A 27,228-nucleotide genomic window follows, 5' to 3' on the forward strand; every position below is an offset into this window, starting at 1 on the left:
ATTCTGCGTGTGATTGTTTTAATTTCAATTATAAAACCTTTTTGATTTGTTTCGGAACCCTGACTGTAATTTAAAATTTACGCTTCAAAAACGATAATAAACCGTTATGGTTATATAAAAATATTTAGTTAAAAAAAAAATAGAAGTAAAAAGGAAAATTTTATAAATAATCATTCCCCAATTATAATAAGCAACGTAAAATTAAATTTTAATTAAAAGCTGATTAGTTTCACCGTAAATAAGGTACCAAATACCAAAAAAGTCGAGTTTCCGCAGGACGTTGTTTTGGTTTTGGATACGTTTTGGATACGTTTATCTTACAATATGCAAGCGTTATTTGATATCAATTATTTATACTCCACGGTTATTTCTTAACGTCAGCGCATTCTGCACGCTGATTATACCATGCTGCCTGTTGCTAATTATTATAAGTAGATCTAGATATAACTTTTATCTTTTTGTTTTAAAATTTTGGTCGATCTATATAAAAAAAAATTATTTAATTTCAAGTAGTAATATTTCACGATGAGACCGGTTCAATACGTGTTTAAAAATAAACAGGTATTAAGGATGTTTAAGTTGCGAGATTTTTAACATAAAAAACCCTCCGTGTTAAATGGATTATTTAATTACAATTTAGTTATCGGTAGATTAGAATATAACGCTATTGCTTTTATTCACGCTATTTCATTTTACTTGTTAAATATTAATTTTATTATAAGAATCGATAATAATACGACATGTATTTAAGTTGTTGATTATTTAAACATACGCTCAAAATTTGATAAAATTATTTTAGTTATTCATTGTTATACCGTAACGATATTGAAGTGTAAATATCCATGTTTTAAAATAAAAATTACACACAAATGTTAATTCGATATTTATACCGGTCTATTAGCGTTTGATATAACGCTTTTTGGCCATGAAATTTTAAGAAAATTATGTAAATAGTTTGAAATTTGGCAGTAATCTAATAAATTTTTTTTTCTACACCCGTTTCAAAAATCTTTATAAAATAAACCTAATAACACCCAGCCGGGTGTTCGTTATCAGTACGAACGGCATAAAGGTTTTGTACTGAATCCAGTGTAACTAAAGTGAAATACACAGCCTTTTTTTTAATCATCACCGTTGAAGAAATACGCCATAAAAGCGGATAACATAAAAATGCGATATAATAAAATTAGGATTAATAAAATTAGGGGAGTCTGTAATTTGCAGCGAGTATCATTAAACTTATGTCAAAATGAAAATGTTGAAAATTTGTAAAATATGTCGTATGAAGACGAGCTGTGATTTATTACATGTTGTATGAATACATTTTAGTAACACTGATATATATAATTTTAACCAGAAATGTGTTTATTTTACATCAAAACAATGAAGTGATATAAATATGGGTAAAAGGTATTTTGTCGAATGACATTCAGCGAATGTCATTCTGCAGTTAGACTAAAAAAAAATTACAAGAACTGTTTTGTATACTATTTACAATAAAAAATATATATATATTTTTGTAGGTGTAGGTTATAATCATTAAATATTTACCTTTTTGTCCTAACAGATAAAAAGAATTAAATCCAAATTTATTGGTACAAGTAGTTTTTATAGTTCGTTATATCAGATTCAAGCTTTCATTGTTGTAGATGTTATTGGAAAGGACAATACATTAGTAACTTAAAAATAATCAATATTAAATATCATAGAACTAAAATAAAAAGAAACCAGTAAGCTTTTTAATATTACAAGAAAATCTAAAGTTAAATTTACGTTAAAATTTAAAATTAAGCGAGTCGTTTCTAGTTAGTAATCAAGTAGAGAGACCAGGTGCTTTTAGAGAAGAAACAAACTTAGTTCATATAATTTAATCAACTTACTCGTCGTCTAAACTAGACTGAACTTAAGAAGAAAGCTTTGAAATGTTTCTTAGTACTCTTTAAACAACTCTATACGATTTTTGAAACTAAAATCAATTCGGTAGAAGGATTGAAGTGGAAGCCGTAAAATCTTTCGTAATTAAGCGTTACTAATAAAATAAAAGGACTAATGAAAAATGTCGATTTTTATTATCTTATAAAGCGCCCTGAAATAAAAAAGAATACTATAAATTATAATTTGGAGAAAGAGAAGAGAAATTAAGAAATAGAAAAAGAGATATTATAAAGGAAACAAAAACGGAAAATTAAAAAAAAGGAAGGTAAGAAGTTAAGAGTTTGCATAGTAAGAAGATGGAAAAAGGGAGAACCGAAGAATCAAAAGAAAAGGAAAGATGGGATGAAATAATAAAAAAACCAGTGGAAAAAGTGAAGAATAAGAAGAAAAAAACTGTGGGAGAGTCCTGAATTTTATTCCCGTTAAGGCTAGCAGTTTCCTCATGATTATCAATTTTCTATCAAATATTTTGAATTTTACACAAAACTTTTTAAAACTTAATAGAAAATTGTAAAAATTAAATAAGAGCTGTTTTTAGTTGAATAAATTTAGACCTTTGGAAAATTGGTTGGCAACACTAATTGTATGCTTCAAAATTAATTTGAATACTACTCATTTTTGTCATAAAATTGTATTAATAATAAACTTTAGGCGTATTTTTAATATAATTTTTATTTTTAATTATTTTTGATAATCTTCAAGGTTTTCAAGATAAAAAAATGGGATATAAAATCACTTTTTGGCTCTCAAAAAGTACGAATCGTATCTACCGATATTTAGATAATTATAAATGTTGTAAATAGTTACTTTTTCTTAAAAAAATAACAATATTCACCTCCTACAAAGCAGGACTATGCAGAAAGTTTCACGAATTTTCCTGGGCCTTTCATAACCTATTCTACTCGTGAAAATAACGGAAAAAGTTACATAAAACAATGTCCAGATGCTTCTTTTGTGAGTTACGGCTAGTGAAAGACTTCGCTCCGATTTCAGCAACCCCAGTGAAAAGAGGTAATAATGAGGTAATTTGAGGCAGAATTAGTATATTTTTATGCTGTTTTACCTGACAAATCGAATAAAATTAATCCCGGAACCATATCTACAGTTCGTTTTGAGAAATCTTGGGTGAAAAACAATAAATTTGGAGTAAAAAGCCCTTTTATTATGTTTGACTTACAATAACTTTGTGAAATGGGCAATAAACTCATAAAACTTTTAAACAAAAATTCTAAATAAAATTCGAATTTTTGTTACTTTTCTTTGTTTCTTTATTATTAATTTTATAGATTATTGGTGCTTGTACCCTTCAAAGTAGTCTTCCTCTATTCACGTACTTTTCGCAGCGGTGTTTCCACTTCGCGAAGCGGTCCTGGATAGCTAGAAAATGTCACGGCAAGATACAATCGAGATGTCTTCTGCAAGTTTTCTGACTATCAATCGGCGATTTGCACATACCAGATCTTTGATTTTCTGAACGCGGTTTTCCCCAGTTTTACGCAAAGCTTTACTTTGTATCGTTGCTCCCGAAAATGTCACATTAAAAAATCGCTACTAACACTTAAACAGGTTGAACTCGAATAAAAATAACACGAAAACTAAACTTTTATATATAAAAAATCCAAGAACATGTCCTTACAGAGAAGGTTATGTGGAAAACAATGCTGCCAACCGCACGTCACTAAATATCTTCGTTGAAATTAAAAATGTTCGGTTATTTTCTGAAAAGACTTCGTATTCCTGATCTCAAATTTTAATTCAAAAACGTTTCGATGAAAGTTATTTAAAATTATAACTACTCTAATCTTCACTGCTTGACCTTTTTATTTAAAAAAAAAATTGAAGTAGTAAACTTTAAAAAAATGTTTTACAAAAGTTAAGAAATACCGTTACACGTTGAAATGAAAAATACCTTTCAAAAAAAAATGTTGTAATTTCCTTCGTTGAAATATTTATTTAAAATATATCCTGACCGTATAAATTAAAACAACTTATGGAAATAATTTTGTTAATAGAACTAATTTTATTCAGTAAAGTGTAACCTGATACACTTTTGAGGATGTACCCAAAAAATATGGGTGATGACCATCGGTGTAAATTCCAAATGAAGACGTGCCAGGTAGTTAAGATATCAATTTATGCCATGTCTTAATAGAATTTATTTATTTCACATTTAATTATATACTTACATTCGATTTCAGTTATTACAAGGTCTGGGTTTTAAATGTCTATGAGGGAAAATGAATTTTGTTGCGTGCAAAATATTAATTCATTCCGAAAATTTGTTAAAAAAGGTTGTGTCACCTACAATAAATCTTATAAAACAGAAAAAAACATATATAAATCAAGATAAAGTATTAAACATGAAAACGAGTGATATATGAAAGAAAGGAATTTTTTTATTTCAGTTTTGTATACAAGAAAGATAAATTAAATTCATTCTGAAAAAATTTACGGAGAAAATTTTGATTAAGTATGTACTGTATTTAAATAGCGCTTTTATCAAAAATGTATGTCACATTCTCTACAACTTATACGATAGGATAAAATTGAATTTCATTTCTCATACAAAACGTATGTATATACAACACGGATTATCCGACTGTGATAAATGAGAAACCAAAAGATAATTAACCTTATCCACACAATTTTACAAAACAATTTAATTGGCGACTCAAAAATTAATAAAATAAAAAACGCTGCCGAAGATAACATACTCTTAATTTTCAATAGAGCGTTAAACCAATAACGGGGTATTCTCGAAAAAAAACTTTCAACTAAATTTTATTTTTTATAACTTTTAGAATGGTTTTAAAGTCTCAATAAAAGATTTTTTTATGAATAAAATTCGCGGATAATTTTAGGCTTAAAAATGTTTAAATGCAAAGATATGCAAAGAAAAAATAATAGGTTATTGATTCAATTCGGCCCAACAATTCTTGATTTTAATTATCACATCGTAATTTATAAACAAATAACTTGATTTATGAAAAGATATCTATTTATTATTTTGCGATATTTATTTTTCCCTCTAAGACTTGTATAGTTATTTTTTAATAATTAGTATATATTACTTAATGTTTTATTTAAATACTACCCGTTCCCTGGAAGGGAACTGGACTCCCAATGTGTTCATTACCATCATACTTGTGAGAGTAATATATACAATTAAAGCCGGTTCAATTTATAAATAAAGGGTGTCCCATATAAAACGCAACCCATCAATCACTCATCCTTGAAATTTCAAAAGTCAAGCTTACTTCCCTACTCGTTACTGAAAGGGACTCGTCCAACATCTGAACATCGCGGCGACGCAGTAGAACACTACCGATAGTAACAACAATGCAATAATAACGTTCAGTGTATGATACAAGATGGTGTTTTCGCTAGAGACAACATGGTGTTTTTGCTAGATGAACGTGTTTTCATTGTTGAGTCGTACTTCAGTACGAAATCAGCGGTTGCAGTGCAAGATTTGTTTCGCCATAAGTACCCGGATAAACCAGCTCCTAACAAAACATCAGTATTAAGGTCAGTCGCAAAATTTAGAGAGACCGGTTCTGTTAATAACAAGGAACACAAAAGATCTGCGTCAGTGTTGAATACAGATACAGTCGCTGAAATCAAAGACAGATTACTCGCCTCGTCAAATAAATCAATCAGAAGTTTGTCTGCTGAAATTAATTTGTTTAAATCAACTGTTCATCGGGCGACCAAACGATTACAATTCCGACCTTATCGCATTCAAACGGTTCATCGACTTCTTGAGCCCGACAAAGAAAAACGGCTACAATATTGTCAACGGCTCCGTCGATTTCTACGTGAGGGAATTAATGTTACGGATTCGTTATTTTTCACAGATGAAGCACGGTTTCATTTGGACGGCTACGTAAACGGCCAAAACAGTAGAATTTGGGGCGCTGAAAATCCCCACGTTTATCACGAAAAACAATTACACCCGCAGAAGTCGGACGTGTGGTGCGCGATATCGCCGAAGAAAATAATCGGTCCTATTTTTTTCAAGTACACCATTAATGCAGAACGATATCAGGATATTTAATTTCGGTTCATCGCACTCTTGGAAGAGCAAGACAGACACTGCCGGCTACAACATGACGGTGCGCCATCGCACTACGCAGGTTCAGCTTCTGATTTCGTCGAGTAATTCTTCGGTAATTGTGTTATCGGTCGAGGCTTGTGGCCACCAAGATCTCCAGATTTGACTGCGGCGGATTTTTTTCTACGGGGTTACCTCAAAGAAAAAGCCTACAGCAACAAACCACGAACACTTCAACAATTGAAAGTCAATATTGAACAAGCTGTGTTAAATATCCGGCCACAAACTTTGAAAAAAGTCGCAAGAAACGCTGTAAAAAGAATTGAAGCTTGTATTCAAGAAGATGGCGGCCACTTCCAACATTTACTCTAAATGTAAGGTAATGGATGGTTCTAATAAAAATTACATTTACATTTACACATGCCTTTTTATTATTTCAATGCCTACCAATATAAGGTTGGGCTGCGTTTTATATGGGACACCCTGTACTTCAGTGAATTATAATTTCTTCAAGCAAAGCTTGGTCAGCATAGGATTCGAAACTTTGACCGATTTGAAGCATGCGGGATTCAGAATAATCGGCCCCTTCTTAAAAATACTAGTTCTAGCTTGCCGTCCTTCGTACGGGTAAACAAGTAGTAGTAGTGGTTTTGTGGTTAAGCCGTTGAGACGCCTTATACCGTAGCACCTTTAACCATCTTTTCTCATTAACGAAAAGAAATATCGTGAAATACATTTTTTTGTAGGAAATTTAATTTCAAATACTGGAAATTCTCTCCGAATTCGATCTGACCAACGGTTTGGACATAGTAAAGTTGATTATCGGTAAGAAACATAATTCGGTGTTACCGCAAACCATTTAAACGGCTACCACCTTGAAACGGTGACAGCTTTTGTAACCGCTATAGTCCTAAGTTATCTTCAGGTATAAAAACTATGTTCATGCAAAAAATTTCAGCTCAATCGGTTGAATAGTTTTTCGTAAAAAAGTAACTCACAGGCACCAGTAGATTAATATTATATAAATATATGTATCTAGTATTATTTAATTTAAATGCACTCGTATTGCACGAATATAATTTTGAAATATTAAAAGAAGATAATTTTTAATCTTTAAAAAATACTGAATTTATATATATTGAACTGAACTTTGAAGTTGTAACCAAAGATGATATAAAAAAATAAATAAATAATAAAAAGCTAATAAAAATAAATAGTGAAAAAATTACATAGTACTTTCAAATTGGTATTATAGAAGAATTTCTAACAATTCTGATATTCATCTCTACTATAAAACAAATTTATTAAAAAAAGGAACAAAGAAGAAAAATCTAGGAAACTTTTCTAATGGAATGAAAATTGCTGCATTTCACTGAATAAAAAAAGGGTAGAAAATGAAAAAGAGCGCCTTTTGTTTGTTACCATAGAAACAAGAAGAGTCAGGATTTCCAACAAGTACACACACACACACACACACACACACACACACACACACACACACACACACACACACACACACACACACACACACACACACACACACACACACACACACACACCACACACTGATGAATACAGCATTATAGCGTATGCACTAAAGAATAAAGACTGTGTTGGATAGTAAGGGGTTCAGACTACACTACTAACGCAGAAAAACCACCCTCTTAAAAACACCACCTATTCAATCTGTGGTAGGTTTACTCTTAAACCGTAACTCTCTGAGGAAATTTTCAACTCTCTCTTTTACGCTAGCGTGTATTCTACTGTAACGTATATAAGTATTGCATAGTAAGCACGGTTCATAAGGTAAATTTTCCATATATTTAATTAAATTTTCATTCATGAAAATACATCCAGTAATATTTTATCTACTATTTGTAGATTATTATGAATTTTATTTTTTTTAAACGCGCCTGAATAATTTAAGCAATTCAATACAAAAAATAATAAATATTTTACAAATTTGATTTCGTACATAGGTCACAATAATTTGCAAAAACAGGTTTTTTCTTATTAAAAGGTATGGAACAAAGATAGTTTCAAACAAAAATTTATGTATAAATAAACAAATTTAGATTAATTTTAAATCATAAACTACATTATATATTTTTTATTTTAACCATCAGAAATTCCGTAATTGAATTAAAAATATAATCCGATTTAATTTTTGTGTAATAAACTCTTTTTTTTTTACAAAATAATAAATCAAAAAACAAAAATAATAAATAAAATTGTACAAACCCAATTGTACAAACCACCAACAATCAATTAAAAAAATACTTTTTAGATGACGGAGTATTTGCTACTAAATATATATTTCCAAAAGATCTTTGCAAGACTTAACTTCATAATTTTACTCTTGGGAACCATGTAGGTAATATGACTAATTTAAATGGTGACTCAAAATATCAGAAAAAAAAGATTATGATATCAAAGATAATACCCTCTTAATTTACAACACACCGTTAAACCAACCCAAACGGTTATTTTTCACTCTAATTGTTTAATGTTTCTTTCCATTGGTACACCTGATAGACCAGTTGTCAATGGTATTGACTTAGAAAGTGGTTACGAAAAAAATTTGCATTTATTAGTTTAAATAAGTGAATTTTTTTTCAATTTCATACTGTGCCAGAGCGTATGAGAAAACATTATCTATTTACTTACATAATACACTAGTGTGACTCGTTTTTATTAGGTGATTTCATAAAAACGATTTGATTTATTTAATACAGATGTACTGTATTATTTAATTTGTTCGAGTGTACTAAGTTATATCTTCTGTATTTTGTCAGTAACTTTAAGAAAAAGAATCTATTCTGAAAATTTTAACAAAAAAATTGGTAAATCGCTAATAAAATAAAGGAGATTTAAAAGGGAATAACAAAACATAATATAATAATAAAATCTCAATTGTTAAATACTGCTAGCGAGAATTATACAAATTAATCTGCGGTAAATGGACAAAATATAGATGTGCGAAACGATATGAACACGTAAAACGTTAGTGTCAATCAATAAAAATCATCTCATAGAAAGAAGACATACGTAAAGAATCTTAATATATTAAGCATTAATATAATTTAATATAATTAATAATATAATAATTAATTAATACAATTTAATTTAAGCATTAATATATTTTAAGCATAGCAGAAAAATACGAGGAAATCAATATTCTTGACGACATTTAATAAAAGATTGTATATATTAAACGAACAGAAATAGTACAGATCAAACGACTAAAAAATCAAGCCACCGGGTAAGGAAAAGTTCACGGGTAGAGTCGCATCTAGCAAACTGCAAAATATCAAGGATATAATTATATACATCAAGCAAAATGGTGTTCTTCATCTAAAACTTTTGAAAAATATAAGGGAGATATTAATTAAGAAATACTGGAAATTTATGTATGGTGAAAAAAATAAATATTTACAGAAATCACGAAGCGAAACAAAAACTCCACTTAAAGGTTGTAATCTCCAGGATGAATTCAGGTACAGTGTCCAGCGAGGCGGTCTTCGTAGTGCAGGTATGCCTGCGATAGATCTAAAAATACATGAGTGAGTATGCAGATGGATGGGCACCCCAAAGAAGCAAGACTGGAATACAGTGCTGGAAAGGTGACAAGGGGGACGGGATGAGGCTATATCTGGCCTCTGGACGTATGGGATGGTAGCTTCTCCGCATTTTATCCGGAGTCCCGGTTTCGAATCCAGGCATGGAATTTTTCATTCGCTACAAATTTTTACTTTTTTACATTCCCAAGTACAGAATATTTTCATTAAAGTTTCTGTGGTGAATTAATCATCAGATTAAAAAAATTAATATACTACAGAGAAGCCCTTTGTTCTAACTATTTTTTAGTAGACTTAAAAAAGATTTTTTTATATAAAATTTTAATTCTTTTAACGTTTTAGTATTCCGTAAAGCAAAAACAAAAATGCAAGTACAACAAAAAGAAGCGTTTTAAAAAATAGATAAAATAATCATTTTGCGAAATAGTCAGTACCTCTAATCCTGTTGAATCAAACATATCCTGTATTTCTGGACCAACTTGTTCCAGTAGGGTCCTTCTTTCTTCTTGGAAATCTGTAAATAAATAAACTGAATTAAACAATTGAAAAAATAAATGAAGGGATAAAACGATAAATACAATTAAAATCAACCACATTTAGAACCGACTAACTGTCTAGTTCATTCAGTAAATTAGGCTTTTTTTATGTAGGGCTGTAGGGTATGAACCTTGCCTAAGAGCTTCTATACCCGTGTTTATTGGTATCCATAAGAAACCCACGAAAAAAATGATTGTTTCTAAGCAGTCAAGGAAAAACAGAATTTAACAAATCTGATATGTTTTACCATATTTTGGCTCATTTTAATCATAAGCAGAAAGTACACTATAATAGTTTATGTAAGAAACAACATTTTTATACACATGTGTATACAAATACGTATAAAAATAGAGCACACAAACACCATCTAAATGACTACATAACTTTATTGAATCTTTACAACGGTATAAACGGTGTGTTCTAATTCTGAGGTAAAGCTAGTTTTAAAATGCTTCAGAATATATACAAGTACACTGTGAGAAAAATATTGAAAAGGAGAAATATACTTTTCTAGTAAAGTTAAAGTAAAAATCTTTTCAGTAAAAAGAAGGCCGGAGGGTATTTCAATCCCTGTAACATGTCCTTTTAGTCACGCTACAAGGGTCGATGAAATGACGTTAGCTAATATCGAATTAGATCGATGAGGTGAGATTTACAAAGGAGATGCAACTACTATTCTATTATTAAAGCAATCTTGCGTCATAGGTATATGCACACAATTCAAATGCAAACAACTAAACAAACAGTTTGTTTACTTAGCACACACATAATAAAGGTGCATATTATATTGTTCAAACAAATATTTAGCCTAGTAAAACCATGTTTCTAACTACTTAAATGAACAATAAGACACTGTAATTGTTTTGCTATGATTTCAATTTAAATTTCATTGTTAGATGTAAATTATATATTTTTTCTTTTTTGTTTAAGAAATGTGTTAAATAATTTTAAAATAAATATTAATTGCTTTTCTTTAGACTAGACTTATTTATCTACACTTAAAAGGACGAAAATTATCAAATAATTAATCTGAAGTATATCTAATTAACTATTTTACCAATTTATCTGTGTATGGAAAATCTATAATCCTAACATAAGAAATAAGTAATCTTTTATTTAATCTTTTCTTTTAACTTATTATATATATTATTATTATTATTATTATTATTATTATTATTATTATTATGCTTTTACGGCCAACATGGGACCACTTAAGTCAATTTTAGTTGGATCTTTTCTGAGAAAAACGTGATGTTTTACTCTTCCGAGCTGCCCAGTATTTCTTCATCCGTTCAGATCTTGCTTTCTTTTCTTCATCTGTAAACACCCTCTTCGTTGTATTTTGTCGTTTGTCTGTCTTTTGTTTAAATCTAATGTTTAGATACCGCCACGCTTATATATGTACCCGCCACGCTTCGCAGTGGCACATTGTGGTTGCATGGATGAGAAATGAGAAACAAAACAAAGCATACGTTTCATAGAAGTTTAATTTTGCAATACTTGTGGATATATAATATTTTTTGTTTTTCCACTGTCTGCGTAGATATAAAGGCTATCTGGTTTGCCGACTCGGGAAACGCAATATACAGTTGTCCATGTGAGAAGCAATCCGCATCTAAATGTAAACCACACAATTCTAAAGATTGACCTTGAGCTTTATCGATTGTGATTGCAAATGCCAATCGAATTGTGGGAATTGCAATCTTTTAAATTGGAATGGTGTATCTGTCGGGATTATGGGTATTCGAGGAATGAGAACATTTTCACCTTTGAAAGGCCCCGTTAAAATCGTTGCTTCCACTACGTTATTCGTCAATTTCTCAACTGCAAGTCGCGTGCCGTTTTGGCTAATTAATATTCAGAGTTTTGGCTAATTAATATTCCGCAACAGGATAATTGGCACACCTATTTTCAATTTTAATATGTGTGGTGGCATCCCTGGCAGATCAAGTGAGTTTAAAAATTCCGTTGGATAATTAACTACTTCATCTGCTTCCACAACGGTGTCTATCGACTTATATGTAATTTCCTCACTTTGAATGCAGGATTGAATAACATTATTAAGTTGATAGACATCTTTATTCTTTGCGGCAAGGATAGCTCATTCACTGAGCCGATCGCGATTTCTATGATTAATTTGAATATCAGGAAATACTTTTTCGATCAGTTCTTCTTTCGATGTTACCAAATTACAAAAATTATCAGGAAATGATATTCGTCTAGATGTCTCATCGACTGGCAGCTGTCCTTTTCCAATGTCCGGTAACTGTTTTGAGAATACCTCAGCTGATGGATCATTCTGCAACTGGACACGCATATTCGTAGTCAACTGCAATGTACGTACGTGTCACCACAGTGTTGAATATTTCAGGCAAGCATTTATTTCGTCTGCTGGTGTCGATCGAGAAATTACAGGCAATGTTTGCCTAAAATCTTCTATCAGTATCTCCTATCGCCTAAGCAATATCAAAGCATTCCCGAACGGTTGAACGTTTCCACGCAAATCTCGTAACGATCGATCAAGAGCTTTAAGCGATTTTTTATGTGCCATCGTGCATTCATCCCAAACAATGAGTTTACATTTTTGTAATACTTTTCCCATACAGGATGCTTTGGAAATATTGCACGTGGGAGTCTCCATGATTTGCATGTTTAATGGCAACTTCAGAGCTGAATGCGCAGTCCTTCCACCTGGTAACAATGTCGCAGCTATTCCAGACGAAGCAAGAGCTAAGGCTATGTCATTTTTTGATCGAACCGTTGCTAGAGTCAGTCTAATGAGGAATGTTTTCTCAGTTCCTCCTGGCGCATCCAAGAAGAAGGTCCCCCCAACTCCATCATTTATCATTTGCATTATGCGATCATAAATGCCTTTCTGTTCACGCGTTAATTTGGGAATGTTCGATTGGACATATGACTGAACATCACCGATGTTGTAACTCTGTTCACGGCGTAAATCCACATCAAATGAAGCAATCGCAGCTCGGGTGGGTGCTGGCATTCCCAATTGACTAAGAACTTTATTTGCATTAGCTAAGCACTTGTCTTCAATATTTATCAATGCTTCGTTGTAAATGCCTTCTGTAAATTCAGACAAAAGTAAATATTTAACCTAACAAAGGATTTTTTGGTCATTATGTAGGGATATTATTTTCTGTGTATTTGGTTATTTCGACTTTTTTTGTTTGCATAGTCTTAAGTCTATCTGGGCTATAAGAAAGTTGGGTGTTTTAATTTATTTACTGTAAGTCATTCTTCTTGGTGGCTTTTCTTTTTGTTTTGATTTTTTTTTTTTTTAATAAAATACAGATGTTTTAGCTGTTAAATATAATTCAAAGAAATTTGTTAGTTAATCAGTTGTGGCTTTGTTTACATTGGCAACGGCCATACGGGCTCTTTGTGATTGGTCATTGTGTTTGACAGCGGCCATCTTGCATTGATCTGATTGGTTTTCCTTTGTTTACATTTCCAAATTAAAAATAGATAGATAGATTTATTAAAAATAGATGAAAACAATCTTTGATGCATAATAAATAAATCTTGACAGATTTATTTATTATGTGTGTACACATAATATTTATGTGTGTACACATAATAAATAATCCTGACACCAATTATTTTATATATATATATATATATATATATATATATACATTTAGAACCTGTAGATGAAAATTAAAAATTAATCAAAGTATTGCCATTTACTGTATTTCTTATGCTTATAAAAGAAAATATATTTTAATAAATTTATTGGAAAGAATAAAATATTAAGCTTTAAACAAATGATGAAAATGTTCAGCGACATTATTGCCAGATGATTTCTTAATTCAATAAGAATCATATTTGAATGTCGTATAATAGATTACTTTATTCGATGAATAAAAGAAAACTTATTCCTGGAATTTATTACAGAATTGATTAAGTACGGTTAATGATATGTTTTAATGACCTGTCTGTTATATAATTACATGAGTTACAGCTCGGGTAATTATATTCATGACGGATAATCAGAACTAAGATGAAGTACATACATAATATTCCTAACCGATTATATTAATATAACACTCGGCTGCAAATTACAGGAATATCTAATTTAATTAATCTTATTTATATATATTTATCTGATAAAATATAAATGCTCACAATTATTAGGTAATTGAATATAAACGAGTAAACGCAAATATTATAAATGCATAAATGTGAGCAAGTTATTTCCGTAGTTACTAAACTTTACTACGTATCAAGACACCCAAGGGAGGCGCCAAGTTCTGTCAATATTAGGTGCAAATAATATAATAGAAATTTAACACTTTGAATGATACGAAGAAGTTACTTACTTTCATTGCTTCACTAAGATTATTGTGTGGATTTATTTATTTAAATCTAAAATTCTTAACCTTCATTGAAAATCACAGCGCAACGTATTTTTATTAATAGATTAAACTGTCATCACGAATTTTGCGTAGATTTTACTAAGGGAAAGTTATTTATCTTTTAAGCAACAGAATGATTACGTGTAATTACAGATATTTGATGATAGATACATTTTTTTTGACGTATGAAAAATGCAAACCTAACAAAAATTAAAACTTAGAATCTTCTGAATGAAAAACAAAGACGCTACTACTTCACAAAGAGATCGGAAAAAAGACGAATCTTTTTTTTTAAAAAAAAAGGAAAATAATTTTGTAATTCTAGTTTTTTCAACAGTTAATTAAGAAAAACCGCACAAAGAGAGTCATGATAATCGGTTATTAAAATAATGAAATTACGAATAAGCCCGAGAAAATATAAAATTAATTAAAATTCAAGTGTTACCAATGCGTATTTAGTCTGTTAAATTATCTTTATTTGGACAATTCAAGATGCAGGGTTTAGGCTGGTGTAGTTTTTATATAGTACCTTCTAATCTAAATTATGCTTGAAAAAATAAACTATAAATTCAAGTTTGAAATTTATAGTTTTTTTTTCAATTACACACATTTTTTATACTTTTTTCCTTACTAGGAAAGAAAATAAATTTTTATGAAGTACAAAAAGGACGTACGATGAATGTTTGTTGGAATAAAATACCTGTGAAAAACGCTCAAGAATATTTTTAAAAAAAATTTCTGATTACACGCCAATTTTATACGAAGTATTAAACAACTTTCTTTCCCAACAGTTGGTAGTCGTGCCTATAATAATCTTTCCATGTATTTAATTTTTCACTAAGGATGTAATGAAATATAAGTAATGAAAAATTTCACAACGAAGTTAATACTTTCTAGGGTTATTTATTCTTATTCAGAGGAAAAATAATTATAAATGAAAAAATAAGATCTGTTTTTTGGGGTGGTGATAATAATTTATAACAAAGTTCTATTGTAAAATCATTATATATTTATATTTTACAAAAACAAAAAAAAAATTTTTAATTCAAAAAATTGTTATTTTTTTATCTTTTTACTTGCTTCCAACCAAAATCATATTCCAAGAATTTTTTTTTTTGAATTTTCTACGTTTTCTATGTGGAAAAAATGGAAGAAAGTAAAAAATATCCACTAAAAATGTACAACCAATAAAAAGTTACTTAGGACTTCTTTTTTTTGAATTGGGAATGAAATTTCATTTTAATATTATAATTAAAAGTTTATTATTTAAACTTTTCTTTGCCAAGAAGGTTTTAAAAAATAAAAAAATCATTTTTAAACTTTGATCGGCCCTCCACCCACAATATTGCCCCCAAAGTATTACATTTAAAAACGTTCGGTTAAAAAATATGTAAAAAATATTTAAAAAAAACTCTTATTTGATTTTTGGAAGAGGATGTAATTTTGAGACAAAATTAAAAAGTGGGATTATGTGTACAAAATTTTGAGAAAATAACTTCCTAAAACTCCAACTCCCCCTCAGCCCCTGGAGCTTTTGATTCCATACGTTTACCAACAATTCGCCTTATTCACACGATTATCTTTACAAAATTTCATCCAAATCGGTTAATCGTTTTAAGCTTCAAACACGCCGAAGCAGGTACATACTTACGTACCTATGTAGGAACAGTGATTAGAGAAGAATGTAACAAACTTTCAGAACATGTTCTACTGGTGAAAATATAAAAGAAAGTTCATGTAATAAACATAGGATTGGAAACGCTTCGTTAGCGAGTGTCATCTGGTGAAAGATTGGTCTGATTTCTGCGCCTTGAGTAAAATTATGCAGACTAATTCTTGGGACCCAAATTTAGGGGTAAATTTAGTAGTTCAATAAAATCTGACCTAAAAAATGAGTTCCATAACAGTTTACTTGTATTTAATAGTTATATCAAAAAATACGAAAATCTGCCACATTTTGATATGTTTTTTTTTTAATAGACTTCAAAATTAAAATAGACTTCTTCCGCTTGTATGCAGTTTCTGTGAACTTACAACTTTACTCAGAACCAAATTATCTAAAAGTGTTGTTTAAAACTTTTATTTGCTTATTACCCATTTAACAAAGTTATTTTACACCATACGTAATATAACGTGGTTTTCGAGCTCAGTCTTTTGTCTTTTATCCCAGATTTCTCGAAACTATTATAAATACAGTTCTGGACCCTATTTTTCAAATTTTGTTACGGTAGATTTTATATAACCCCCCTCCCTAAATTTATTTTCGGTCCCAAGAATGTCTGGCTTAAGTTTACCGAAGGCGCAGAAAACAGAGTGAAATCTTTCGCCACCCGACACTTTCTAACGAAGCTTTTCCGAATTTTTTAATATTAAATTTCTTTTTTATTTTCACCAGTAGAATATGCTCTGAATGTTTGTTACATTTTTCGTAAATCATCATATATGTAGAACTGTTCTGTAAAATTAATAGAGAACACTATTAATATCATCTTAAAAATCAAAGCCTTGTAAAAATTACAGTAAATATCGATTGAAACTAAGTTTTTAAACAAATTAGATTAATCAAGTTCTTTAATCTTAAAATTATAAAAAAAATTCAAAAAGTTATTTAAATAACAAAAATTGTGAAATGAATTGTGATTTAAATTAGTATCTTTGGTGATTAAAATCTGAAATCTATCGATGAAGTTCAAAAATGTAGTTGTAAAATTTGAAGTGCCGATTTAAGAGACATATTAATTAATTTCTAACAAAATTATTTTACTGTATTTTCAGTGGTAAAATTTATTTGTTGCTACTGATCAACGTGAGGAATGCAAGCAGTAAAAGAGAAATCTTTTTTACGATAAAGGTTAGTGAATAAAACAAAAAGTGTATCATAAATCAATAAAACATGTTTTTCTACGGTATATGATATAATGATATAAGCATATATTATAATATAAAACGTCTATTTTCTAAGTTTGCATCTTAGTGTGCATATAGAAAGAATTTTTAAAAAGGTGTTAATTATTAAATAATGGGCGAATGACATTTAAAGGGCGAACGATCAAAATGCCGATTTACGGCTCCTGGTGAAAAAAAAAGAAGAAAAATAAATTTTCTAATAAATTGACGAACCAAAAATCAATGGAAAACTCTGATGTGGACACCAAATGACTTCCTTGTACGCCTATTAAATTATATATACACATTTTTTTTATATGAAAAGCACATAAAATTTTATCTCATTAATAACTTCTAATATTTTTACATATTTTTTTTTGTTATTATTGAATTATTATTTATTGTAATTTTTTTTTATAATGAGAGGTTAATAAATTATTAATAAATCAATATATTCAGATCGAACTGATGTGCCTTCCCCTTGTACGATCCAAATATTTCATTAATAAAAATTTTACTTGGTTATAATTCTGGAACCAATGAAAATAAGTATCACTTATGATATATCGTTCAACATCTCTCAATGACGACTTATTACTGCAGTTAAGAAAACGTTCAAGATCTAAACTTTTGGATTTTGGTCATTTTTGGACACTCTTGATCCAGTCGATTGCAATAAAAAGGGGTGGTACATAACAAGATTTTACAACAGTCCTAAATCCAAAATTTCAACATCCTACGGCTAACCGTTTTTGAGTTATGCGACATATATACGTTTATACTGACGTCATGCCGAAACTAGTCAAAATGGATTCAGAAACGGTCAAAATGGATACTTCAGTTGAAATCTGAAAACCGAAATTTTTCGCGATCACAATACTTCCTTTACTTCATACAAGGAAACAAAAATTCTAAAAGTTCAGAAACAAATTATCAATCAGAAATTTTATTTAGAAAAAACTATATTAAATATATTTAAGTTATATATATATATAAAAAAAACAAAAACATTAAGGGTTTGTAAAGTGACCAAACTAAATTTAACTGCACGCTTTGATGCAAAATGATAATTAACTTTCAAGCAAACTGGTAAGTTAATTAACTAAGTTCAGCTGCACACAATTCCTCTATAGTACTTTTCCACTTTACCCTTAAAAAAATCTAATTTACGCATGCGGTTCAATATTAATAAAATTTTCTTTATATAATGAAGTTTATGAGATTTTTTTTGTATATTTTGTTTTTGATGTTATTTTTCTACGACGGTATTTTACTTATTACTCAAGTACTTAAATTTGTTTTTTACCGATCTTTCTAAGAAAAGCAAGGTTTCATTTGGGCCGGGGGGGGGGTGAAATTGAATTCATTTTACGTTTTGATGATGTATGAGAAGTACGAAAATACCATTCATTTACAATGTAATTTCCTTTACATATATATATATATACCAAAAAGTTTACACACACACATATATATATATATATATATATAATGTGTAAAATTTTTGGTTTCGAAAATCTCCAAAACTACTCAATAAATTTCGTTGAAATTTAGATATGTTGTAGTAGTGTATATGAAGTTGTGCATGTAAAATTCTATGAAGATTACTTGAGTCGTTCGTGAGTTATGCTCAATTTAATGTCGAACAAATTAGACCGGAGTAAATTAGGAGCGTGGTTCAAAGTTTTGAAGAAAAGAAAGAGCAGACGCAAAAAGTTGATGTTTGTGGTTGTTGGTCAACAGATGTGGCACCCATCATACACACATCTTACGGTAATCAAGCTGATCGTAAACAATCGCAAACACACTACCATAACTGATGTTAAGTTCACTTGCAATCTCTATAATTTTAGTGAGCCGGTTACTCAAGATCATTTCATTCACGCGTTCCGCGTTACCCGTTGTGCCTGCAGTTAAAGGACGCCCAGCACGCAGTTCGTCACTCACATTTGTTCTTCCGTTTCTAAACGCTTGGCGTGACATTGCATTCGCGCCGTATACCTCAACAATTTGGCGATGAATTTCACAACAATCGTATTTTTTGTTTACAAAAATCGGACTACTGAACGCACTTCTATGCTGGACGTCATCTCTAAAGTACACACGACATATTGATAACGATACTACAAACGTATTGAATGTTGTACAGAATTGCTGCTGGAGGAGCGTGAAGACAACAACGCGACCAGTGCTGCCAGCACAAGACATATATATCCCTTTCGGTTCAAGATCACGGCAAGGGTGCAACTTGCTTTTTGACCCACCTCTCGTATGAGTGTAAATGAAGAGGAGTTTTGTATGCTCTCAGGTCGACCATTCCTGAGATGAGTGGTTAATTGAACCCAACCACCAAAGGACGCCGGCGCGAGTGGTAGCATCTCGGCCTTTCATCCAGAGGTCCCTGGTTCGAATCCCGGTTGATGGCATTTTTACACACGCTACAAATCATTCGTCTCATCCTCTGAAGCATTACCTAACGGTGGATTCGGAGGTTAAACAAAAAAAAAGAAAAACTCCAAAGGACACCGGTATCCACGATCTAGTACTCAAATCCTTATAAAAGTAACTGCCTTTACTAGGATTTGAACCTTACAACTCGCGATCTTGAAATCAGCTGATCAAGAAAAATAATCTTTACTTAATCTCTATAATTACCTAAATTTAATAACTGTTTATATCGATAAAATATTTATCGCAATTTAACACACGGTAGGTGAAATTCAGAAAAACAATATGTTTTTAGATACATGTTTGAAAGAAATATGCTAGAATAAAATACAAAAGAAATAAAACGTAATGAAATCCTAAGAAATAAAGTAAGCGTTAAAATATTGTTACAATGCTTACTTTTATAAAGGAGAATTTTCACATATATAAAAGAGGAAGAAATGAAACAGAAAATACCGTTGAATGATTCTCTTTTAAAGAAATCTGAAAAGGGCAAAACAATACAAATTCTAGTTATCGATTACAAAGTTTATTTCACTAAATAAAATCTAAATCAATACTCTTCATTCCGTCAATTCTAACGCGTTACATAGAGAAATAGACTATTACAATTTCAGACTTTCACGGTAAACCAAAAAAACTTTTTATTTCAAAATAATAAGCATAATAAACAACAACAATGTTTAAGTTATGTTTTTAAGCACGGTACTTGTTTTTATAATAAAATCATTGCAAATGTAGATAAAATAATATATTGTATTAAACCGTGTATATTTACGAACATGCATCCTTGTTGCGGCTTTGCTCGTGATTTATGGTTAATTATGTTTCCCGTCACGTCACGGTCAGAGAATTTTTATACGGTCTCGCTTTTCCCGTCTAGCCAGGAGTCTCAGCCCCCGGACCCCCTTGTTCATCATACTCATGCTTGTGAGAATAATAATGATAAGTAAAAAAAAAATTAAAGCCTGTTCAATTTATAAAAATTATCAGGTTATTGTAATTCCTTCACAGCAACAGTTTGGTTAGTACAGGATCTGGTTTATAGACTTCAAGTCATGGCTTCGCTCAAAATACATAATCAGAATTACCAATATAAATTACAATCACAATGTTACTAAATATCATAAAAATTGATTCGATACCGGTCGCATTAAACGTCCAAAATGTACAAAAAACAATGTTTTTTTAACCCTTAAAATTTAAAAATAAATTTTAAAATGGTTTTTAAGACCGTTTAAACCCCTATTTAAAATGATTAGTTAAAATGAATAGTTATTTGAAGTGTATTTCCAAGCGTTCTTGAGGCGCAAAAATCATGCTGGCCGGGTCTATCCTAAACAATTGGTTTTCGGTATCATTTGTCGTAAGATTGGCGAGTGCCATTTGTTGTAAATTTTGCTTACAGATAGATCGGTTCAAAACCTGCAGAATACTATCAATAACAGCTTAATGTGGGACCACATTGTACTTGGATTCCTGGCGTGCTTACCAAACCGATGCACCGAAAACGGAAGGGTTTCACAATTACATTGTGAAATTTCGGTATCGTTTCGTTGATTTTCACAGATGTGTTCATACTCAAAGAATTGAAGGCTTTTGGGAAGCACTGAAATAGCGGAATAAAAAACATAGGGTCCTCCTCTACTAGGCACCAAGGGAAATCCTAATTCGCCGAATTCATATGGTGTCGAATGATGGTACAATAAGGGTAACCTGATCGCCGAAAGTTGTCATATAGCAGTCAAAAAGTAAATTTTCAGCGAGTTTTAAGTTAAAATAATGCGTAGACCGAAAATTAAAAACGATTAAATAAATTCGTTCGAAAAAGCCACCGATTTGGAGTAGAGAACAAGTAGTATTCAATATTGATCTTTTTGTTACTGGGTGAAGGATTTTAGCAAAAGATTTCGTCGGATGAGGAGAACTGACATAAGTAAATATTTAAATAAAGATTTGCATTTTGCATATAATATTTAAAAAGGATCTAAAGATAATTTGACTTGCCTATATTATAATTTGATGGAACAAATTAAGTCACATTAAAACACTCTAACTTTAACAGTTTCATAAATATAATATTTATAAACGTGAAAATTATTTTATATCCAGTCAAAATCAGATGAGATATTACTGTAATTTTAAGGTAGATGATAATACAATATAAGCTGCTAAAATAATGAAAATCTGTCATGAATATCAATTATAGGGAATGACATAATTATATCATTTATTAATTACTTATACTATAATGCCGTTATTTGCATCAATATTTGTTTTGCTTTAAATGCAGTTCATCAGTTATTAACGGTTAAAAAAATATACGAATTATAAAATTAATCCATCAATAGGATAGGATTGTATAAAATGAAAATCCGATAAAATCCACGCAAACTCGTTCACGTTAACCTATACTCACATGATCAATAATGCAATAAACGGAATACTGACAATGAAAAACTCTCAATTACATTTATTGTAAAGATAAAGAGCCAAAAACCACCGTTATGAATCATTGTATGTAATGAAATAATCATACGGAATTATATCGTTATTAATAATAATAATTCGGACAAGAATCTCTTTTAATTCTCCCTTATTAATATCTTTTCCAGTTTTATTTCAAATTTATTAATTCCTCTGATTATAACTTCTGAATTGAAAACGGATTAAAATGTATTTCTAAAGTATCGTTTTTTTAAAGTCGGTTGAGAAAACTGGCTAATAATCCTGGTCGTCTTATTAATACACGAATCGTATATTCTACCTGAATCCCAAATCGTAGATACAGTTTTGGACGTACAACTACATCCTTTCATGAACTGTATGAGGGATATATACGAAGTTTCGGTTGTCCCCAAAAGTACAAAATTTGAAAGACTGACTGATTGGAACGTGATGTATATTTAACATAACGATTCATTTACGTCTGATAAAGGACACGTTTTTCTCCTTATAAATATAAAAAGTGGTGCAACGTACTGACTATGTTTAATGACCTCGGCCCGGCGTTATCTTATCAATCAAGGGCAATTGCTTCAATGTCACTTACGGTGTGAAGCGTTTTAGTAGCTTTACGTAATTACATCGTAGCAAGACAACTGCGACAGTGGATATTTATTTGTAGGATACATTACAAGAGTTGTAAGACCCGATTTGCGAAAAGAACAATGAAAAAATTTCAAACACGCTCAAGAAGTTCTGGGTAAAATACCGTCGGAGTCGGCGAAATCTGCTAAGAGGGGTACAGAGTTCCAGGAATAAGAAAAGGTCACGCATATTGCAAGTAACGCGAAAGTAAAGAGTACAGAGCTTAATTGAAAGCAGCGCGCGGGAATTGAAATTCGTCGCGACCGACGTTGTTATTGTAGTCATTGGCTGACTGAGCAACTGACTGTACCACTATTATCACCCGTTAATAATAGCCCTTATTCCGCTTGTAAAACATGTAATATCTAGAATATTTACGGCTTTCAGTTACTATGTATCTCTAGAAGTATTTATACGTTTATAAGTTTGTAGCGTAGCACAGCTACGCTCTTAGTTTTTGATATCATTAAAAATACAAATATAATATATGATTTCATATAACGTATGTTTCATAGATCTCTTGTTTTATAGTCAGACAAATATTTTACAAAAATTAATTAGCTTTGCTTTATGGAAGTTGGTTTTTCTTTTATTTCCAGCGAGGATTAAAATGTACGGTTGTTATTGTAATATTTCTCTTCAATCTAAATATCTAGAGTGAAGATATCATAGCTAAAAATTCATTCGTGTTAATCTTCATATCGAATTAAACTAATTGTAAATTATCGTTAAATAACTTAAATAACGATTCACGGGTAGTCAAGAAAAATCTAAATAATTAGATAAAATGAAAATGGGGAAACATTTAAGTAATGAGCTTTTACTTCAATTTTACGTACGAGAGTGTAAAGATAAAATGAAAACGAATACGGTATTACCGTTCAATTAAATATATAAACAGCGCTCGCTATGACGTAAAGTTATGTCATTCGCTTATCTATGGAAGATATGAAGTAATAAAATTTTTTATTAAATCGATTACATCTCAAGAACAGTTTACTTCGATCTAAATGAAATATAGTAAACATTCAATTTACTTTTTATAAATTAAATCTATTGTCATCGAAACTCAGGATATTATAACACGTAAATTACATTTTTTTCTTTGGGGTTCAATATTTTTACTCCACCCTCCCCAATAAAGGAGTAACCTAAATAAATTTACACGTAAAAAGTTATTACATTTTTTATTTAAGGGCGCTGTTGGATAACTGCTTCCTTCGAACCTCGAATTGATCAACTTTTAACTTAGGAATTTTAGCTCCATTCTGACACACAATATTATATATACTGAACTACTCATTACATCTGGTTATTAGTTTGAAAACTTTAAAAAATTAATTTTCAGCCGGTTTCACCGGGTGAAGATGGAGAAAGTACAGAAGACCAACTTTGGCATTTATTTTTTGTTAATCAAAAAAAAAAATCTCATGTGGACACCACATGGACTTCCTTGTACTTCGATTAAATTAAATATACAAACTTTTTTAAAATGAAAGTACGTAAAATTTTATTTCATTAATAACTTCTGATATAAAAATTTATATATATATACATTTTTATTTACTGTTATTGAATTATTATTTATCGTAATTTACCCTTGTAAGAAGAAAATATTTCATTAATTATAATTCTATTTGGCTGTACCTCTGGAACCAATGAAAATAAGTACCACTTGTGTATATCGTTGAAAATCTCTCGAAGCTTTTTTGGTCACTTTTGGTCAGGTCGATTGCAATCAAAAAAGGAAATGCACAAATAGATGTTACAACAGTCCTATATCCAAAATTTCAACTTGGATACATTCAGTATTAATAACGAAACATTGGAAGATATTAGGGTAAATTTTTTGAACTCGGCTAACAAATCGTTACGAAATCTTGCGCAACAAAAAGGAATATCTCTGTTCAGCGTCTTTTAAACTTCTTAAATTAAAGCCGTATCGAATCCATTTATCACATGAATTACACCCAGTTGATTATACTACTAAGCTCTACTACGGTCAACGGTTTAATCGGTTTGTTTCGGAGAGGATTAAATTGTTGGATATTGTATATTTTACAGATGAGGCTTGGTTTCGTTCTACCGGTTAACGAGTCGGATTGACCGCTACTGGAGTTTATGCAATCTTCACATCATCCATTCATGACTTCTATACCCAAACAAAATTGGTGTGTGGAGTACCACTTCCAGGGGAAGAATAACTGGCCCCATATTCTTTGAAAAAATTCTTAATGCAGACTTCTACCGAGAAATTGCAACGCAAATTTATAGCAAACTAAGAATTAAATCGGTGAGATTCGTGGTTTCAATAACACAAAGATCCAATATTGGATCTTTTGAGAAATTTTTTTGGCGAAACAGTAAAATCGACTGGCTTATGGCTAGCTAGATCATTTGATCTGTCACCTGTAAATTTTTTTCTCTGGGGATATCTAAAAAGTTGTATAGTCAAAAATAATCCGTACACCAATAAAGAACTGAAAGCCAACATAACTCAAAAATTACGAGAAATTGGAAGAGGTATACAATCGGAAAAGTAAACATTGATGAAAATAGTAGATACTTTTAACGTTTGTTATAAAAATAATTTGATCTCAATACTGTTTTTCACAAATAATTCTAATATTTATAACTAATCGAATTAAATATAACACATTATGTTTCTTTAAAGCGGGTTGCTTTCTTTGGGTTGCATTTTAAAACAAACACCCTGATACATGCACTTTTCATATTTTTATTAAATTTTAATCGAACTTATTTATACTTAAAAATTTTATTACTGTTATTTTTTATTCATTCATAAAATCATTAAGCACAGTTTAGTTTTTATAACAAAAAAATTAAACACTAATTTATATAACTTCTACCTATATGGGATAACGGTTGCTTTTCTACCTAATATTCTAGATTCACATCGCGATCAAAAATGATATTTAAAAAAAGGGCAGAAAAGTTATTTATCATCCAAAACCAGCGAGCTAATTATAATTAAATAGTAGTGAGTTGTTTTAGAAGTAATCAAATAGTTAATTCGGTTAACCAACGAGAACTTCATGTTATTTTATAATCAAAGTTATACTTAACTATGTAATATATGATGTATGTAGGGATGTTATTTTGTCATGTCGGTTTATTACATTATATATTAGTTGAATACATAATTTACAAAAACAAATCCAACAATGTTTTGTTGCCAAGTGGTTGAAAATTTGACAATGTAGTATATATGTATTTAAATTTCAACAGTTCTATACACAAAACAGTTGGATAAACTTTTCATAAATAATACAATACACCAAAATCTGATTGCTTATCCTTGGGGTGATTTTTAATAAAAAAAAAAATCTATTATAATCTTCTTTCCCTACAGATATTTTTTTAAAAGAAACCTGCAATTAAAAATAATTTGTTTTTTCTTTTTTCACAACTATTTCAGGTTGAAGAATGTTTAAAAGAACGGAAATCAAATCTCTCGTTTACTCAGTACTTAAAAATATACACGTTATATTTAGATGTAAAATTTAAACTTACGTCTGTTCATATATAAATTTATCTATGTTAGGTGCCACAACGGTACTAATGGTACGCAAACTGACAGACGAGATTACGCTAATAATGATATTACCATTTTTAAGAATAACAAGCCTCTGATACCTGCTTTACAAAAGATAATAAGAAATGTAATGGTGTTTATTGTTTCTGCTTCAGGTAATAACGCTTCAAATAAATAGTTAAAATTTTAAGATAATTATGATAAAAATGCATTAATAATAATCAACACAATATTAAATGGACCGTAACACACTACAATAAACGGACACACATCCACACAACTCGGAGTCTAATTCAACAACTGTGTCGGCCTGCCTACCACCAGGCACTCTAGCGGCAGTCAACGGCACAGCACCACCAATTATAATTCGGAACAAATGGTTTCCTATTGTCTTCTTCATCGATTCTAAAATAATAAGATATTGTATAAATAACCTTAATACTCTTAGAGAAAGCAATTCTTAGTAATATTTCTAACTCAAATGATTTACATTTTTCTTTTTTTTCTTTTTCTATTTAACCTCCGGAACCACCGTAAGGTATTACTTCAGGAATGATATGTATGAATGTAAATGAGGCGTAGTTTTGTACTGTCTCAGTTCGACCGTTCCTGAGATGTGTGGTTAATTGAAACCCAACGCTAATGAATATCGGTATCCACGATATAGTATTCAAATACGTATAAACGTAGCCGGATTTGGATTTACATTATTCTTAGTCTCTCTTGCCTGTCGCAGTTGTAATAAATCATCAAAATCTTTCCTTTGTTTTT

General features: G+C 30.4%; 1 protein-coding gene across 5 annotated transcripts in view; it reads right to left on the reverse strand.

Moving 5' to 3' along the window:
* LOC142331061 (protein qui-1) overlaps positions 1 to 27,228 on the reverse strand; it is an 889,030-nt gene that overhangs the window by 253,644 nt on the left and 608,158 nt on the right. For 4 of the 5 annotated variants that reach the window (XM_075376703.1, XM_075376704.1, XM_075376705.1 and 1 more), the window contains one exon: positions 10,002 to 10,081. In XM_075376703.1, the coding sequence (XP_075232818.1) occupies positions 10,002 to 10,081 (80 nt within the window). Of the gene's footprint in view, positions 1 to 10,001; positions 10,082 to 26,435; positions 26,475 to 27,228 lie in introns of those variants that run through there. The other variant, XM_075376708.1, reaches the window with a different exon arrangement.

Source organism: Lycorma delicatula, chromosome 10 (genome assembly GCF_047948215.1).
Source record: "Lycorma delicatula isolate Av1 chromosome 10, ASM4794821v1, whole genome shotgun sequence".
Taxonomy (NCBI): domain Eukaryota; kingdom Metazoa; phylum Arthropoda; class Insecta; order Hemiptera; family Fulgoridae; genus Lycorma; species Lycorma delicatula.